This window comes from Episyrphus balteatus, chromosome 2, assembly GCF_945859705.1.
Source record: "Episyrphus balteatus chromosome 2, idEpiBalt1.1, whole genome shotgun sequence".
Lineage (NCBI taxonomy): Eukaryota > Metazoa > Arthropoda > Insecta > Diptera > Syrphidae > Episyrphus > Episyrphus balteatus.
This window is the reverse complement of record NC_079135.1, coordinates 60394729-60415585: the sequence shown is the minus strand read 5'-3', so window position 1 is coordinate 60415585 and position 20857 is coordinate 60394729. Positions and strand designations below refer to the sequence as shown.

The window sequence follows — 20857 nt, the reverse complement described above, 5'->3', positions numbered from 1 at the left end:
TATGAAAAAAAGTAAAACTGGCAACACTTGCAATATGAAATAGGTGCACTTTTCTGCGATCGATCACGTCTGTAAGTTTTAGCAATTTCAGTTAAGACCCCGAAGAGTTACGGTAAATTTTGTGATTTTTCATCAAATTGTTATCGTTCATGTGAACAGTCAGTTGTATTTTTGAAATAATTAAAATTTTTAACTTTTCCTTTTTTTATAATAGAAAGTGAATATTAAAAAGTATTTTCTGCGAAAGAAGGAGTCATAAAGATAAATTAAAAAAAAAATAATACAGAACATCAAATATGATATGACTGGGGCAAGACCGCCCATGGGCGGAACTGGAAGCTCTGGTAGGTTAAACAAAGTGAAAAAGAAGTTCACCGTTAAATCTTCCAAAAAGCTAAGCAACAGGCGCCAAACAATACTGTAATTGATGATTCTGATCATAGAGGAAGGAATACCTAGAGAGCCGACTCGTACCCCCCTTGCCTAAAACACCCGCAAATTTAATTTCAGATAATCTCTCTTATTTTTCTCTTGTTTTCCTATCTGTGAATACGTGTGAAAGGTACAATGCGTTTAATACCTTCCTTTCACCAGTAGATGTCCTCACAAACTTTGAATTTAAACATGATTTTGGTTTGTACATGAACTTGAATAGCTCAAATAGCTCACTCCAGACACCCACCTTTCAATAAATATGTACAGAAATAAAAAAAAAGGTTCGTGTTTTGAATTTATTATATTATTTTCTTATGAATTAATTCCTCTACTGAGCACTTAAATTGTTTTTAATTGTCTTGAGCACAACTCCACAGTTGAATGTGTTGGTGCCATTTAAAATGCACGGGAAAAATACCACATATAAGCGCTGTGGAGTTTTTCCTCTCATTGCAGCTTGTAGGGTGGAAGAGAAAAACCAACCGAAGTCGCGTCTCTAGGTATTCCTTCCTCTATGCTTTTGACCTTCCGTTTCTATATTTATCCCGTAATTTTAATTTTTTTAAAATTCTTTTCTACTTTTGTTTCACTACTTACTGTTTTTGTTTATTCAGTCACCACAAAATCTTGGTCAAGCAAGATGAAATTCATGTTTAAAGAGCGGTCCAATGTGTCTTCCACTTTTTTTGTTTTTTGTTTTCGCTTAACTTGAAGCAAACAAATTATATATTTGTTATTAATTTTGTATATCTTTTTATCTTTTTTTTGGCGGTCGAGAAAACGCGAAATATTTTACTAGCTAATCTTAGTGAGAACGCTCAAAAAAAAAAAAAAAAAATCAAGTAGTTTTAAGCCGGAAAAATGCGGAAAAATTAACTTTAACTCTACTTGAAAAACTGCAATAATTTATTTTTAGTTTTCAAACCTACTCATAGAATTTATTTTTTTTTTTCAATAGTTGCAATGGTAATAATTCTATATAAATTGAGTTTCTTAAAATTAAAGTATAGATTAACAATAATAAAAAAAATAATAATAATCTCGACATCTAAAGCACCGTAGCGTTTTTAATCGTCAACCGAACTCATACCCAAAATAAAATACTCCTTCACATTTCTATTCAACTGTTGAAATGAACCTAATTTTCACTGATTCGAGATAAAGACAAAAAAAAAACAAAACATGTAGGTTAGAGTGGACCAAAAAAATCATTTTTTCATTATTTTGATTTGCTCTACCGAAAACTTGTTTTCTCGACACAAAATAATGCTACCCGAATTTTTTCAGAATTTTTCGATGATGTTTAGGGGTTGCGCGCACCCCTTTTATAAAAAAAATAAGCTCTTTTAGTTTTTAATTTTTTTAAAGCTTAAATAATTTTTTAATCGAAAAGCTGTTTGAGGGAAAAGTATTGAGTATCAATAGATCTACTTACATCAATTTTTCTTTTTTCAAAAAAAAATATTTTTGACTGATTCCCAGGCGTTAGAAGTCGAAATTACTGGTAAATGCTGGGAAAAAAGCCTAAAAACTATGTTTTACTGTTGTTTATAACGGTTAAAATTATTTTTATCGTATTCCTCATCAAATTTACTTTAAAAACCGTGCTTTTATATTGCTAAATTCTTCTTAGATTGATAAAAGAAAAATAATTTTTAAAAAAGATCGTACCAAAACAAGTGAAGGAAAAATGGGGGAGGGTACTATATCTTGCGCGACGAGATTTGATAACAGTATTTTGTAGAGGAGTTAAATACGATCCTTTTTCATTATGGGAGGGGTGGTCTATCTGGCTCCGTTTAGGCGGGAATGGCAATTTCCTAAAAAATGACTTAAAATGATAAAAAATATATTAAAATACAATGGCAACACTTACAGTTATGAATGATAGCTTTTTCAAAAGCTGGAACTGTACACTTTATTCTAATTTTGAAGTAAAGTTATTTCAATCAATTGTTTTTGAAATAATCGATTAAAAAGTAAAAAATTGGGAAAAAAAAGTTTAAAAAACACATTAAATACTGTTTTTTGTCAATTGTGGATTACAATACAAAAAATGGCTGATAAAATAAAGTGTCACAATTGATTCCTTATCAAATACTGAAGTCCATAAGTTTTAATACTTGCTAGTTTTTGATAAAGTTGAAAAATAAAAAAAACTTCTTTTTTATCAGACCTACTCGAGATCGTCCTTCTGGTTCCACGAAATTTTATTTTGATAACTATCCATATTTTTTAATGATGTTGTTGTTGATGCAGCGCCTTATAATATTGAATATCGGATATGTTTTTTGATGGTGGCAAAAATATTAAAAACAGCCATAAAAATTATAATCTGATAAAAAGAATTTGTTTTATTTTTCAATTTTCTCAAAAACTAGAAAGCATTAAAACATATGGACTTCAGTATTTGATAAGGAATCAATTGTGACACTTTATTTTATCAGCCATTTTTTGTATTGTAATCCACAATTGACAAAAAACAGTATTTAATGTGTTTTTTAAACTTTTTTTTCCCAATTTTTTACTTTTTAATCGATTATTTCAAAAACAATTGATTGAAATAACTTTACTTCAAAATTAGAATAAAGTGTACAGTTCCAGCTTTTGAAAAAGCTATCATTCATAACTGTAAGTGTTGCCATTGTATTTTAATATATTTTTTATCATTTTAAGTCATTTTTTAGGAAATTGCCATTCCCGCCTAAACGGAGCCAGATAGACCACCCCTCCCATAATGAAAAAGGATCGTATTTAACTCCTCTACAAAATACTGTTATCAAATCTCGTCGCGCAAGATATAGTACCCTCCCCCATTTTTCCTTCACTTGTTTTGGTACGATCTTTTTTAAAAATTATTTTTCTTTTATCAATCTAAGAAGAATTTAGCAATATAAAAGCACGGTTTTTAAAGTAAATTTGATGAGGAATACGATAAAAATAATTTTAACCGTTATAAACAACAGTAAAACATAGTTTTTAGGCTTTTTTCCCAGCATTTACCAGTAATTTCGACTTCTAACGCCTGGGAATCAGTCAAAAATATTTTTTTTTGAAAAAAGAAAAATTGATGTAAGTAGATCTATTGATACTCAATACTTTTCCCTCAAACAGCTTTTCGATTAAAAAATTATTTAAGCTTTAAAAAAATTAAAAACTAAAAGAGCTTATTTTTTTTATAAAAGGGGTGCGCGCAACCCCTAAACATCATCGAAAAATTCTGAAAAAATTAGGGTAGCATTATTTTGTGTCGAGAAAACAAGTTTTCGGTAGAGCAAATCAAAATAATGAAATATAATTTTTTTGGTCCACCCTAATGTAGGTACATAAAGACAAAAATAAAGACAAAAAAAAAAACAAAACATGTACATGTATTGAGAAGCTAAGCTCATAATTTCAAATCAAATGGCAAAACTATTTTTTTAATTTTGTCCAGTTAGATCGGCGATTTATCACACTGTGCCATGGATAGCAGAATAACAGGGCTATTCTGGAGTTGTGATGCTCACAAGTCACAATTTTTTGTGAGGTTATTTTTGTGAGGTTTCTTATGAGGTTGTCACAATTTGGTATTCTGCGAAGAACCTCATAAGAAACCTCACAGTAAATTCACCACAAGAAGAGGTGAGTTTCCAATTTTGACAGCCAGCTGATTTATCAAAACAAATCAGATAAAAAAAAAAACAATATGCACATTGCACAACATTTTGTAATTCGAAAAATAAAAACAATTAAAACATGGAGAAAAGGTAAATTTTCTAATCTACTTACATTTTAATAATCTCATAAAATTTCAGAATAAAATAAAAACGACATTTATCGACCGAAATAAGTCACTTTCGATCTAGTACAGAGAAGTCAACACGATCCTCTGGCCACTGGTGATAATACTTTCTCAGCGTGTTCTACTTGAAGCGGCACCATCCAACAACAAGATGTTGCTCCAAAGAAACGCCAAGAAGAACATAAGGAATATGAAATTTTATTCGAAGATGACTATATATATATTTGAAACATTTAAAAGAGTCCTGGCCAAGATATTGTCTGGTTCGCATTGGTCGCAATGGAGGACTACAAACACTTGAACTATCTGCTTTGCTGAGACCGAGAATTCCAGACGAATCTTTCAAAAGAACTCAGGTCAATCTAGAAAACAAAGGACAAGCATGACATTCAATTACAAACGCATCCAAAGGTCGATAAGGAACTCTTCAATACCACTCTCACAATTAGGATTCAAGAACACAACCCCGGATTCAGATATACCCCAAAAAAGTAGTTGCAGTAGTAAGCACATTTGATATTAAAAAAAAATTTCAAAACAAAAATCTAATAAAATTTTATTTAATTATAGTGGTCAACTTTTAAGCGCACAAAATGTGCATACAACATGCTGCTAAAGTGCTATGTTTCAACATTCGATTCTTTGTCAAAATTGGAGCAGTGATAAACTTCCAGGAGCTATGGAATTACCCTCTGAAGTAGCAATGAAATGCGTTGGTGGATTCTCTAAGCACATTGATGGTAAATCGCGATGGTGAAAAAATGAACCACATGTGGCAAATGATTCAGAGGTTGCAGTTTTGGTAATGACGAAACTGGAAGAAGAATATCTACTCGAAACGGAACAATAAAAAGACGGAATGGTTTTAATTTTGTTTTCTTTTTTTTTTACATATATATGTACATATTTAATTGTGTTATAAATAGATATAGGTAAATAAAAATAAATAACAATTCAAACTAAGTGCTTGTAAACGAAGTAATTCTTTGATTTTCTGGATGCATGTTAACGATTCTGGTTGAGTTTGAGGATACGAAGATTGGGAACAGTTTAGATGTAAGTGTCGATAGTAAGAGATTGCCGGAGAAGTTCAGCTCTTCGATATAGCAATTCAGGTGTCCTTGGAGGTTTTATTCAATGAGGTGTCTCATTACCTCTGCTCTTACTTTCAATAAATTTGCGTCGAGATAAGAAATTCAGCAAATTTATATGTAAGTAAGGTTGTAAATGTTCAAGATGAGGAAAGTCTTGCTCTGAAAATTATTCTTTCGTCTAACTACGAGAACAGACATAGGTTGCGGTCATGAACGCCAATTCATAACTAAGGAAGGAATTCTTTGGCTCCATCCAACGCCAAGTAAGAATCTTCTCTCTGCACTGTCGCTGAGTTCTAAACCCCCCTAGTGGGTATGAGATTTTCACATTTTGTTTTTGCTAAAATAATTTTAAAAATATTAAGGTTCTTTAAAAAATATACAAACAATAATTGAATAATTACCAATTTTGTTGGAAGCTCTTCAATAATTACTAGCTCACTTTAAGTTTCGGGTTAGTTTATGGAAAAGGATTCTGTTGATGTAGAAGTTTGACTACATAGAATGTTGTATGATGTATCAACGATTGGTGATGAATAGCTTGTGTTAATTTTTTACTTTCACTTTCGGATGAAAGTTGTGCAATAAGATGCAACAAAAAAAAGGTCTAATTGCATTTTTTTTAAATCACAAATAAAAAAAACTTAAATTTGTTTTCAAAATATTTTATGGAAATACAATTAAATGTAAAAACTGTAGTAATTTGTGAGTTGTGATCTGCTCTGAAGGAGATCACAATTTTAACAATTTTTATGAGGCTCACAAGTTGTGAGGGTACGCCAGAATCCGAAAAACCTCACAAAATCAAACTCACCTCACCTTATGAGTTTCTTGTGACTGTGAGGTTTTCGTTGGAATACGAAAAAGTCACAAAATCGGGTTCAACTCGAATTATGAGGTTATTGTGACTTGTGAGGCATCAGTGAGGTTGCCCAGAATAGCCCTGTAAGGCTGTTAATTACTCCACTAAAAGGTGGAAATTAAATAAACGAAATAAGTTTTTTTGCGAATCTTAAATAAAACGCTCTATCCGAAATCATGGTTGTTACTGTCGTCGGTAAACTAGAAGAAGAGAGAAAAGCATGACTTCGGACGTCATTCTTTTGTCTCTTCTTCTCCTTTACAAAAAATACTTTTTTTTTATTCTCTAGCGGTAATATTTAAAAAACGGGAGCTCATTATTTTTCTGTTTTCAGATTCGAGTTCAGCACACCGAAAACCTTCAGAAAAATATATTTTTAGTTCGAAAACAAAATTATTGATAACCAGTGTAATTTATGTGCTAGCCTATTTATCAGGCCCGTAGCCAGGGGGGATGCATTGAGGGGCAATGCCCTACCTTAAATTTAAAATGCCCTACCTTAAAAGAGCCCTACTTTTGAAAATGCCCTAAAATCAGATAGGGATTACTTTCAAAAATGCCCTACCTTCAAATATAACCTTCTTATAAAAATGCCGTACTTTCAATAATTCCCTGCCTTAAAAATGCTCTGCCTTGAAACATGCCCTGCTTATGAAAATTTCCTAATTTCACAATGCCCTACCATCAGATAGGGATTATTTTCAAAAATGCCCTACCTTCAAAAAAACCCTTCTTATAAAAATGCCGTACTTTCAATAATTCCCTGCCTTAAAAATGTCCTACCTTAAAACATGCCCTACTAATGAAAATTTCCTACTTTCAAAAATGCTCTAGCTCTCAAAATACCCTAAATTCAAAAAGCCTCCCCTTATAAAAATGTCCTTCCATTAAAAAAGCTTTAGCCTTAAAAATGCCCAACTTATACTTTCAATAATTCCCTGCCTTAAAAATACTAATGAAAATTTCCTACTTTCAAAAATGTTCTAGCTCTCAAAATACCCTAAATTCAAAAAGGCTCCCCTTATAAAAATTTCCTTCCATTAAAAAAGCTTTAGCTTTAAAAATGCCCAACTTATAAAGATGCCGGAGCTTCAAAATTGCTCCAGCTTTAAAAGTTCCCTGCCTCAAACCCGGACTACCTTCAACAATGCCCTATTTATAAAAACATTCTACTTTCAAAAATGCCCTACTTATGAAAATGCCTTTCTTCTAAAAATAAGCTTTGTCAGCTATTAGGTACATGAAGCCTCAAGAGGAGCGACTCTTTTTAAACATAATGAGTGCAAAAGAGAAAAAAGATGAAAGAAAAAATTATCCGACCAGCACCAGAGAGTCGTGGGTCGTGACTCTGTTTTGACGTTTCTTTTTCCACTTTTTCTTTTTTCAACATTCCCTCTCATCTCTTTTTGCTTCTTGGTGCAATACAACAACAACAAATTTTAAATCAAAAGAGAAATGTCAAATGTGAGTCCTTGACTCAAGAGGCATCGTGTAATAGTACGCGCCTCACAGAATGATTATCAAAAGAAAATTCGAAAAAAGAGTCAAGCTTCTTGAGGCTTAATGTAATAAACAAAGTGAAAAAATAATGAAAATTATTTTTATTTTAAAGCGGAGTGATTGAATGTAATTCAATTAAAAAGTTAATTCACATTCTATTCAGGTTGTGATTTTTATAAGTGTCTGTATTCATGGACCAAAATTTTGCGTCTTAGTAAGGGTATGACAGCATCTAACTGATGAGCCCACTGTCATACCTTGCCGAAACGCATATGGAGTTGAGGTCACTTTAACTTTTTAATTGACTTAATGTAATAGCTGACTATTTATAAAAGAGGTGTTGTATTTCTCCTTTATCATTTATGATATTGTAACGATGAATAACTACTTTTAAGATAAAAGTCTGAACACACTACCTACTACTGCAAAGGTAGAAATGTGAACGGACCTTTAGTAATTAAGAAAATATTCCACTGAACACATCTCAAAATATCCCACTGAACACATCTAAAAATATCCCACTGAACACATCTAAAAATAACCCACTAGACTGGAAGTATGAAGTGCCCCTTCCTGGAAAGGAAGTTTCGAGAGGCAGGGACGAGAGCCTTCGAGGACGTTCTCGAGTCTCGAGATTCCGGTATAAAAGGGCAACGTAGACACCGACCGGGGACAGTTTAATCTTGAAAGTGAAAGAGTACAGTACAAAGTGAAATAAAGTGTTGCGAATTGTTAGTAGTAAATAAAGTGATTTAAAAGTGTGTTTGTTTGAGCGAATAATAAAAGTAAATTGAGTTGAAATAAAAAGTGTTCTTATTTGAACGGAAATATAAGTGGAAATTAAATAAGTTTTATTGTGAACCCGGAATAAAACATTACATTGGTGTCAGAAAAGTGGAATAAAATTTATTTATTTGTGCGAATCAGATAATTTGGCGAATAAAATAAAAAGTGCGCGTGTGTTTTAACAATAAAACATTTTGAAATAAGTAAAAGTGCTCACTTAAAAAAAAAAGTTAAAATGGGTAAGACATTAAATCAGTTAAGTTTGACTGAGCTGAAGGCGGAAGTAACTAAACGAGGTCTTCCTACTGCTGGATCGAAAAATGACCTCATTATTCGCCTGCAGGATTATTTAACCCAGAAAAGCGAAGATTTGGATACATTTCAATTCGAAGTTGAAATGGTAGAAGAACGAGTAAGTACTAGTTCCGATATGTCTTCCATGATGGCTGTTCTCCTTGCAAAATTTGAAGAACAGAAAGATCAAATGGAACAGCAACGTAAAGAACAAAAGGATGAGCAGAAGAATCTTCTCGAACAAATAGAGAAAAAACGTACCGAGCAAAGGAGTGAACAACAGAGTGTTCTCGAACAAATGGATAAACAACGTACCGAGCAAAGGAGTGAACAACAGAGTGTTCTCGAACAAATGGAAAAACAACGTACCGAGCAAAAGAGTGAACAACAGAATCTTCTCGAAAAATTAGATGAACAGAAAAACATCATCCAAGGTAAGCTTGACGCGATCGAGAACAAGTTCGTTGCTATTGATGCTTCCATCAAATGCGTTGAAAAGCAATCTCAAGAAAAGTTCGAGAAAGTTGAAGAAAAACTCGAGAAAGTAGAAGGAAAGTTCGAGAAAGTGGATGACAAATTTAAAAAAATGGAAGTTAAAATGCAAAGTATTACTGAGGAACTTGACAAGGTTCGGAAAATTAAGATCCGAGAAAGTTCTGGTGAGTACCCAAAGAAGAAGGAAATGCATCCACCAACATTTGATGGACAAAGTTCTTGGTCTATCTACAAGAAACAGTTTGAGGCAGCTGCAACAACAAATGGCTGGGATGACGAAGACAAATGTATAGCGCTGACTCTTGCTCTTAGAGGTCCTGCTGCTGAGTTGTTACAAACTTTACCACCAGAAAAGAATGGTAACTTTGACGCTCTTGTCCAGGTCATTGAAAAACGCTTTGGAGATGGCCATATGCAGGAAGTCTTCCGCGTCCAACTCAATACAAGAGTCCAGAAAAGAGGAGAAACTCTGCAACAACTCCAAGCAGATATTGAAAGGTTAGCTCATCTGGCATATCCGACAGCAGGAGACGACATTATCAATCAGTTTGCGACAGAAGCCTTTGTACGTGCTGTATCTGATATAAATCTTCAGCGAGCAATTCGAACAGCTGGAAAACGTTCCCTTCCTGAAGCATTAGCATTTGCACTAACTATGGAAGCAGCAGAACAGGCTTCTCAAGGCGTTCATCGGGTAAGAGAAGTTTCAGTGGAGGAATGCTCTTGTCAAAAACTCGCATTCCAAAGAAACCAGCGAGACGGAGCTGCTCTATGCTGGAACTGTAACAAGACTGGATATCTCCAGCGGCAGTGCAGATTGCCACCAAGAAGAACTGCTTGCCAACACTGTGGAAACAGGAATATTGCCCAACAACAGGTAAGCGATACAACTAACACTCATGCTCATCTTGATTCCCATTCGGGAAAACGAGTAAGAACCAACTTCGAGGGGCAGAAGCTGGTTTCTGGTATCAATGGCTCCAGAACCACAATTCAAGTCTCACAGACTAAACGAGACAACAAAAGTCTGACAGTGGAAGCGACCATAAACAACAAACAACACGTGGCTACAATTGACACCGGTGCCACCGCCTCTATTGTACGAAGAGACTTGGTGAAGATGACATGGCTACATAACACCAACAACTACCGTCTGAAGACCGCCACAGGAGAAGCAGCAAGAGTGTACGGAGAAGTTCGTCTTACGATCCGTGTAGCTGAACTAGAGTTTTCACATGTGTTTTTGGTGGCAGATATATGTGACGAGTGCATCATTGGAATCGACTTCATGAAGAAGCATGGAATCATTTTGGATATAGGTAATCAAGTCCTGAAATACAGAAATGTAGAGATTCCAATGGTCTATGGCAACGAAAACTCGACAACAATTAGAACTGTCATCAAAGAAGACATGTGCCTGCCTCCTTCTTCAGAAGTTTTTGTGTGGACCAAGTTAAAGGGGAACTTTGGAAGCCATCGATACCTCATGGTTGAACCAGAAGTTGAGCAAAGTTCCGAAAACATCATCATCGGGAAGACTCTTGTGGCACCAAAGAACAACATGGTACCTGTACGGATACTTAACATCAAACCGTACCCAATCAAGCTTAAGAAAGGAGAAGTTGTTGGGCAATGTGAATCTGTGGCCGCAATAACTAAGATCAACGAGGTGGATACACAGATGACTATGAACTCGGAGAAACTAAAGAAACAAATTCTCAATTCAGACAACCTGAGTCAACATCAGCTTAATGTTGCGGGAAGGCTTCTTCATGAATATGCTGATATCTTCTCTTCACCCAGCGGGCAATACGGCCGAACACAACTGGTGCAGCATCGAATCGATACAGGAGATGCTAGGCCGATTCGTCAACCAGCAAGACGTCTCCCCTTGGCCAAATAAGGTGAAGTTGAAGAAATGATAACAACAATGAAGAAAGACGGGCTAATCGAAAATTCCAAAAGCCCTTGGGCATCACCGGTAGTTCTCGTCAAAAAGAAGGATGGAAGCACTCGATTTTGTGTCGACTATCGCAGGCTGAATGATGTGACGAAGAAAGACAGCTACCCACTGAAAAGAATCAGTGATACTCTAGATGCAATGGAAGGAGCACAATGGTTTTCGACTTTGGATTTGAAGAGTGGCTACTGGCAGGTGAAAATCCATCCAGAAGATCGGGAAAAGACGGCTTTCTCCACAGGAAATGGTCTGTGGCAGTTTAATGTCATGCCGTTTGGGCTATGTAATGCCCCAGCTACTTTTGAGCGTTTGATGGAGTGCGTTTTGAATGGATTAACCTGGAAATCTTGCCTAGTCTATTTGGATGATGTCATCGTTTACGGAAAAACATTTGATGACCATTGTGAAAACCTAAAGGCTGTATTCCAGAGGCTACGAGAAGCACATCTTAAGTTGAATCCAAAGAAATGTGCACTTTTCAAGACCGAGGTTAAATATTTGGGGCATATCATCTCATCCCAAGGAGTGAAGACTGATCCTGAAAAAGTTGACACTGTGAAGAACTGGCCAACTCCTCAGGACAAGCATCAACTTCGGAGTTTCCTCGGTCTGGCAACGTACTATCGACGATTTGTGAAGGATTTTGCGAGAATCGCCAAAAGCTTGCACCAACTTACGGAGAAGGGTAAACCCTTTAAATGGTCAGGTGAGTGTGAGAAAAGCTTTCAGGAACTAAAGCTGCGGTTTTGTGAAGCTCCTGTGCTGGCCTATCCGACTCCAGGCAAACAATTCATCATTGACGCAGATGCAAGTAATGTTGGAGTTGGTGCTGTTTTATCGCAAGTTCATGACGGAGAAGAAAAGGTCGTTGCCTATTTCAGCAAGGTACTCTCGAAACAAGAAAGAAATTATTGCGTGACCAGAAGGGAACTTCTAGCTCTGGTATTGGCAACAAAGCACTTCCATAAGTACATCTATGGACAGAAGTTCCTTCTTCGCACAGATCATGGTGCGCTAAATTGGCTTTTGAACTTCAAAAATCCAGAGGGTCAAGTAGCAAGATGGATCGAGATACTTCAGACGTATCAATGTCAGATTCAACATCGAAGAGGAAAGCTGCATTCAAATGCAGACGCATTATCTCGGCGCCTGTGCAAGCAAGACTGCAAGCATTGCACACGACTAGACGAAAAGGAAGTTGTCGCTGTTAGAAGAACGAGAGCTGATCCCATTTGCGGTTGGAGTAATGAAGAACTCAGAATGGCCCAACAAGAAGATTCGGACATCGAACCCATCCTTGCATGGAAGGAACATCAAGAGAAACCAGAATGGGCCGACATCTCCGACCGAAGCCCCACTCTAAAAGCATATTGGGCACAATGGGACTCACTTCATGTGCAAGAAGGGCTACTCAGGCGTAAGTGGGAATCCGCAGATGGTAAATCCTATGTAATGCAGCTAGTCGTACCTCAGTCAAAGGTAAATGATGTTCTCCGAGAGATGCACGGTGGAATTTCTGGAGGCCATTTAGGCATCAACAAGACGCTGGAAAAGCTACGACAGCAATTCTACTGGTTACGTATGAGAGAAGACGTTGAAAAGTGGTGCCGGAAATGTGATACTTGTGCCGCTAGCAAAGGACCAGCTAGAAAAATACAAAGCAAGATGCAGCAGTACAATGTGGGTGCACCTTTTGAGAGAATTGCAATAGACGTAGCAGGTCCTTTTCCCGAAACCAACAACGGAAATCGATACATCCTTGTAGTGATGGACTACTTCAGCAAATGGCCTGAGGCATTTGCCATTCCAAACCAGGAAACCAAAACAGTTGTGGATAAGATTGTCTTTCATTGGGTGAGCAGGTTCGGAGTACCCATGGAACTTCATTCCGACCAAGGAAGGAACTTCGAATCTCAGATCTTTCAAGAGGTTTGCTCACTCCTTGGCATCAAGAAGACGCGAACAACACCGCTTCATCCACAATCTGATGGGATGGTTGAGCGATTTAACAGGACACTTAAGGAACACCTGTCAAAAGTAGTCAATGATAATCAACGAGACTGGGACCGACATATTCCATTATTCTTGATGGCCTATAGAAGTGCAACACATAGTTCTACTGGACATACACCATCGGAAGTCCTATTTGGCTCAACAATACGCCTGCCAAGTGAGATAAAATTTGGAAGTGTTCCAAACGAGCCACATGAAATGGATGAGTACGTAGATAACCTGAAAGGAACACTGGCTGACATTCACCAACGGACAAGGACATATATAAAAGCGTCTAGTGACAGGATGAAAACAAGATATGACGCACGAGCGATAGCAACAGGGTTTCAAGAAGGAGAACTTGTGTGGTTTTACAATCCCCACCGACAAAAGGGACTATCACCGAAGCTACAACAAAACTGGGAAGGCCCTTACACAGTAATAACCAGAATTAACGACGTAGTTTACCGTATACAAAGAGGGGTAAGAGGCAAACTAAAGTTAGTTCATTGTGACCGTTTACATCGTTATAATGGTGAAAGAAGCAATGGAGTTGTTCGGGACGAACAATCCTAAGAGGGGGGCAATGTAACGATGAATTACTGAACTACTTTTAAGATAAAAGTCTGAACACACTACCTACTACTGCAAAGGTAGAAATGTGAACGGACCTTTAGTAATTAAGAAAATATTCCACTGAACACATCTCAAAATATCCCACTGAACACATCTAAAAATATCCCACTGAACACATCTAAAAATAACCCACTAGACTGGAAGTATGAAGTGCCCCTTCCTGGAAAGGAAGTTTCGAGAGGCAGGGACGAGAGCCTTCGAGGACGTTCTCGAGTCTCGAGATTCCGGTATAAAAGGGCAACGTAGACACCGACCGGGGACAGTTTAATCTTGAAAGTGAAAGAGTACAGTACAAAGTGAAATAAAGTGTTGCGAATTGTTAGTACTAAATAAAGTGATTTAAAAGTGTGTTTGTTTGAGCGAATAATAAAAGTAAATTGAGTTGAAATAAAAAGTGTTCTTATTTGAACGGAAATATAAGTGGAAATTAAATAAGTTTTATTGTGAACCCGGAATAAAACATTACAATATTATAACAACTGAAGATATCTCAGACAGTAAAAAAAAAAATATCGGAAAGATTTAAACAGTTTTGACAGAAGACAACTTTTTTTTAAAGAAATCGGTACATTAGAAAATAACCTCAAAAAAATCTAAAATAATGTCATTGAGAAAAATAAAAATTGTAGTTTTATTTCATTTAGCCAAAAAAGGTCAAAAGAAGTTGTGCTTTATTTCATTTATTTTCGAGGCATTTTTTTTTTATTTCGTTATTTCCTTATTTCATTGGGGCATAATTTCATTATGAAGAACAAATACTCCCAATTTGGGGCCTTATTCCCTATTTCCCGGGGCCTAATTTTGTGGAGCCGAGTACAGCACACAAAAAAAAACCTTTAGAAAAGTTTAGTTTAGTCTCAAAAACAAAATTTAAGTTTAATGTTGTTAATTTTTGTAATATATGTTCAAATTAAACGCATTTCCATAAAAATGTTAATTTTCAATTGATGTTTAAGGTTTAACAATTCCAACAAGAGAACAGTCTATGGTCAGAAATTATTTGAGTAGACTCGAAGATATATTCGAAAACCAAGTGCAGATTTAAAAAAAAAAAAATTAAATTTGTTGTATATTTGAATATTGTATATTTCAAGAAAAAAACAATGAAATAAATTAGATTTCACTATTTGTCAAAGATTACGCTATGTGACAAAAACTTACATTTAAAGATTACTTTAGTCACGACTAAGGGCCGGTTTGTTCACAATCGATTATCTTTAATCAGGAATTATTCCAGTTGATAATCGTAGATTCCGTTTGTTCACTAAAATTTTAATCAAGGGATCTATGATTTGTGATGTGCTTTTTTGTCAAAGGCTGAGGTTTCGCTCGCCGGATTCCAAAGTACAAATTAAAGTAAGCACTTAACTTTAATCAAAAGGTTTTACTTTTATTTAACTCTTAAATCTTAAAATCTTTATTAACAACAAACAATTCTCTCAATATTTATGGTCTGGTTCCGGTTCTTGATGATTTCTTCAGGTCGGTCGGCGGCTTCCTTCGACTTCTTTAGCAGGGAAGGGTTTCGGTTGATAGGTAAATCTTGGATTGCCCACGGTAAAATCGCGTCGTTGCCACCGGTAAAAATCACGGCGTTGCCACCGGTAAAAATCACGGAGTTGCCCCCGGTAAAAATCACGGCGTTGCCATCGGTAAAAATCACGGAATTGCCCCCGGTAAAAATCACGGCGTTACCACCGGTAAAAATCACGGAGTTGCCGCCGGTAAAAATCACGGCGTTGCCACCGGTAAAAATCACGGAGTTGCCCCCGGTAAAAATCACGGCGTTGCCACCGGTAAAAATCACGGCGTTGCCACCGGTAAAAATCACGGAGTTGCCCCCGGTAAAAATCACGGCGTTACCACCGGTAAAAATCACGGAGTTTCTTCCGGTAATCTGGTACACTGTCGGTTATATTATTTAGACCCCTTACCACTGGTGGGGGGAAGTCTAATAATTTAATTTTATATTTAACTTAACTCCTGGAGTTACTTCTTCTAAAGTTGATCACGATTGAATGATTGAATGAGCAAGTTAATTTGAGATTTTGTTGATTCCCCAATTTTGCTCGATTAGCACCATTTAATCAAGGATTTACTGAAATTCAGTTTGTTCATACCTGATTTATTTTTGTTTTCATTGCTTATACAATACAAAATTTTGCCTTATTGTTTTTAAACAACAACGAACAAAAACTGACATTAGCACGAGGTTCCCCATTATAAAAAAATAAACAACTCCTTGACTTTAAAAATAATTTATTGACAATCAATTGTTAAATAAAAAGTTGGGGAATCTTCAATTCTTTGGGTGCCATCTTCTTCAATTCTTTGGATGCCATATAAAATAATACAATATTAATATTTCAAATTGTAGGACTTCAGCTGATGAGTATTAAAATGTCTCCCAAGCTACATCCTTTCCCCAAACGTATTTTGTCTGCAAGACCAATCGACACTGTTTTTTTTCTTCGTCCTTGGAAAAAAATGGCATGTTCTTTTTAGTTTTGGCCGTTTCGAAATATTTCTGAAAACAGAAGAATTATATGTAGACACATACAAAAAAGACACACACAAAAAATAGTGATCGGTAGATTCTAAATTTTCCAAAATTTTAAAGAATGTCAAAAAAGAGCAAGAAATTTGGTTCATTGATTGATTAGTCGCGTAAAATTAAGCATATAATTTGTAAAATCTCGGAATCAAGGGAAAGTCGATGAATCTGTGAAACTAGTATAGGGCTGCATTATTTAAAGGTCAAATAAGAAAGTTAAAAAAAATTCACCGCTCTCGATTACAACAATTTTTAAAGACCGTTTATTGAAAAATATCTCATGCGGTATGAAATCGTTCAATAGGAATTGCTGTCTCATTTTAGATTTTGCTCAAACTTTGTAGGGATGTTCTCTAAGACTGTAAAGAAGCAAATCCATGATGATTTAATTTAAAGTTGCGTGGTTTTCCTGCTACCCGCATTCGAACTTTTAGAAAACGTCATTTTCATGTTACTCTAATTTTGCGACTATTGAAGATATCTTTTTGTTTGAAAAGGCATTTTAAAGCTTGAAAATATAAATTTTTGAATCAATATTAAAAAAATATTTACTAATTTTCCCTGAACTTGAAATTTTGAAAAACTGGTAATTTTGCTGATTTTTCATGGCTTTTGACTCATTGACTGGCTCCAGAACCTTGGCTATTATAGATATGTAGGAGGCTTATACTTACCAAATATTAAATATAGATATTTTTCAACAAAATAAATCTTAAACCAACTCGATAGCTGTACTCCTTGTGCAGCAATTTCGAAAATTATTTATAGTTCAGAAAAATACGTAATTTTCTAATATTTATTCAAAAATAACTATTCTTAACCTTTAAAATGCCGTTTCAAACAAAAAGATATGTTCAATTGACCCAAAACTGTAGTAATATGAAAATTACTTTTACCAAAATTTCTGGTTTTTGAATGTTTTTTATTAATCCATCTAAATACTTAAAGTATGCGTTTTCAAGTGCATTTTACGTACAGAAGGTAGTAGGTATTTATACCATTTTGAACTTAACCTTTTCTATTGTATTGTGGAAGAAAATTCAATCATATGATATCGTTTTTTTTTTTTCTGCTAATCATCCTTATTTAAAAAAGTGCAGTGTTAGTGCACTTTATGTTGGAATTAGATGACTAGACTCTGCAAGTATTTCACATCTAATACAACCGAATATAAGAGCCATCCAAGATGGAAATTATTTTATGTTATCAACAGATCCACATAATGGCTGTGGGTTCTTATCTTAGTCCATCATGTGTATTTTGCATAAAAACAAGAAAACAGCATGTCGATGACGAATCTCATGGAACTAAAACCAAGACAATCGGACTTTCCTGAAAACGAGTTTTGCTTGAAAAAACACTATTCATAATTTGAAATTAAGAATCGTCATAGCAACTTTCTGGGATGATTTTATGAAAAAATAAATTGCACGACTGGGGTCGCACGTACTTGCTCTTATGCTTAAGCAACTATAATGTTAAAGCTTTTTATTCAAGAAATTTAAAATTTGATATTTTGAAGAAATTTCAAAAGTAGTATAAAAATTAAGTTTTTATAATTAATTAAATTCCGTTTTAAATGATCTTAAAAAAAAAATACAAATTTGCCATTTTATTTCTTGTATAAAAAGGTATTTTTAGAAAAAAATTTTCGAAAATTGTAGGAGCCGTTTTTTAAAAAAATAATTTTTTATGTATAAAATTTTTTAACATTTTCCAAAAAAAAAAGTTGGTATGCCATTTTAAAGAAATAATTAATTTACACGTGAAAACTAAATTTCAAAAATTTTTCAATGATCCGTTTTCAAAAAATTGATTTTTCAAAAAAAAAATTTGAAATATTTTTTGAAAAACCAAAAATGCGTTTTTTGAAAATTTTCTAAAATTTTAATATTATCTTTACTTACACACTTTTGTATAAAAATTTTCATTCAAATCGGGTTAATGTTGTACGAGATATTCAGAAACGAAAAAAACCGTTCTATGACAGGTACCTTTAATAACGGTACAAACAAAATTTTTTTCATTTCAAAAGTTGGCTCTTATGTGTAGTACTACACACAAAAATTTTAATCAAAATTGTTAGAGCCGTTTTTGAAAAAAAATTAACTTTTCTATTTCCGTTATATGGAAGGTACCGTTAGTTTTGGTCATAAAAAAAATTCAATTTCTCCTCTAGGGAATCACCAAAAACTGCTAACTACCAAGTTTGAAGAAAATCACTTCACTCGTTTAGGCTGCAGCTCCAGATAGAGACAGACAGACAGACAGACAAACAGACAGACAGACAGACAGACAGACAGACAGACAGACAGACAGACAGACAGACAGACAGACAGACAGACAGACAGACAGACAGACAGACAGACAGACAGACAGACAGACAGACAGACAGACAGACAGACCGATAGACAGACAGACAGAATTGCCGGACCCACTTTTTTGGTATTCTCCATCATCGTAATGTCATGTAAAATTGTTATCTCGAGTTCGATTTTTTTTACGAATCCTAAACTTGCCCTATAGTACCTATATCGCAAGTAAAAATCATGTTGGTTATGTACTGTTTTTATTACATTTAGCATGTATGTAGTATGTAGGCAGTCTTTAAATTATAACAAAATTGTTCATAAGATTTTGAACCAAGCCCCCCCCCCCCCCCCCCCGAAACGAAATCCTGGCTACGTGCCTGCAAACGCTCTTTGATTATCACGGATCCTTAATTGTTAATTAAGAGTAATCCATGAGAATCAAATTGTAGATTTAACCCACTCTGAACAAAGTGGCCCTAAGTACAAAATGTGCAAAATTTGTCTATTTGTAATTGTAGTAGTAGAAAAATAAAATTTTGCAATGTGAATACCCCTAATTTTTTCGACCTCCGTTCAGCAGTTGCAAAAATCCTAGCGTTGTCAATTTTAACTGAGAAAAAAATTCAAACGATTACCAATGCCCTACCTGGTAATACCGTTGCTCTACCTTAAATTCAACTCTGGCTGCGGGCCTGCTATTTATTACCAATAGGTAAAGGGTTTTCTTGCACCCATGTGAAATTTTTTTTTATATAACTTGTGTTTTATTAGATTTTCAATGCAGATTCCCCCATTCAGTTTAATGTAGTTACGGCTATGGTAATGCCCATGTCTTTTGTTGTCTTCCCCACCATTTGGACAAACTTGAATTCCAACTCAAAGTACTAATTCCAATTTCTTGGCAAAGAAATGAGTTTTCAGTTCACTTTCGTTTGTGAATCGGTTAAGACATTTCATACACTTTGATATCATTGATCGTGTCGGTTGCGGGTATTTGTTTTCACCGTTGATTGTATACCTACATATGTCTGTTGCTGTAAAGCATTACGTGTTGATAGAGTCGTGAAAATACATTTCGTAACAAAAATTAACCAGTTAGCACTTTTTCTTGGGCTTGTTTAAATTTAAAGCGCTGGGCAAACGTATATGAATACGCGTTGGTTTAATTATTCTTCAAAAGAAAGTTATTCTTCATTTTCTTCCATTTACGCACATAACTTCTGGCAAACCATTCATGCTTTTATTCCGTTCTGTATTTGTTGGTTTACTTAAAAGGCATATTGCGGTTAATGTGTTAATAAAAGAATCATCTTCAATAGTTCTCTAGTTCAATTAAACAAAAACCTAAATTAAGACCAATTTATTATTCATTATAAAATCCAAAAATGGAAAGGTTCCTTATGATTTTGTGGATGTTTTTTGTTATATTGCCGCCCTATACACGAGAAGAAATAATAAATGCAGACGTTTTTAATATCGATGCAAAATCAAATAACACAAGCGAACCAAAAATTCACGAAATGCAAATGATAAATGAATATACTAAAAGTGAAAGTAATTACAGAGAAACAACAAATTTCTCCATTCTTAGTTTGAAAGATATGTTTAATGTGTTTGACGCGAAAAACATTGCACTAAACTGGAGTAAAATTTCTAAGTCAAAGATTTCGAAAAACTGCACAGAACAAGTGTTTAGCTTTTTAAAAGGATTGAATAGAAGACAAATGTGGGCAACTAAAAGTAAGTTGGTATACATAAGAATTAATTTTCCATCATCAGTTAAAAAATACAGGAATACAGTTGTAACCGGCAATATTATTTACCTACAACTTTAATTTAGGTAGATTGAGTAAGTATAATAGTCCAAGAGCTAGTGGCACATTTGACTAAGGTAGCACTTGGAAGGCTAAAAATTCTTACAGTGGTAATTTTTAGCATGCTAAGTAAAATAATCTTCGTCTGGCAGGCCTCAGCGGTGTTAACAGGTATAACTTTTTTTCGATACGTCAGATTGTCTTGATTTTAGATTTTCTGGCATCAGCATTAAAAATACCTCGAAGTCATGTATCATATGTGTATATAGTACCATTATCTATTATTGCTAATTTTGAAAATCTCCATTTCGCGCTTTGACCTTGAAAATCGCGACTTGC

The 20857-nt window shown here is 34.9% G+C and overlaps 1 protein-coding gene across 1 annotated transcript in view; it reads left to right on the top strand.

The window, feature by feature from the left end:
• The first annotated feature begins 19572 nt into the window (after positions 1–19572).
• Positions 19573–20857, top strand: part of LOC129912260 (nose resistant to fluoxetine protein 6) — a 174540-nt gene continuing 173255 nt past the window's right edge. Inside the window, exon 1 of the mRNA XM_055990436.1 lies at positions 19573–20444. Within this exon, the coding sequence (XP_055846411.1) occupies positions 20090–20444 (355 nt within the window). The 5' untranslated portion in view covers positions 19573–20089. The remainder of the gene's footprint in view (positions 20445–20857) is intronic.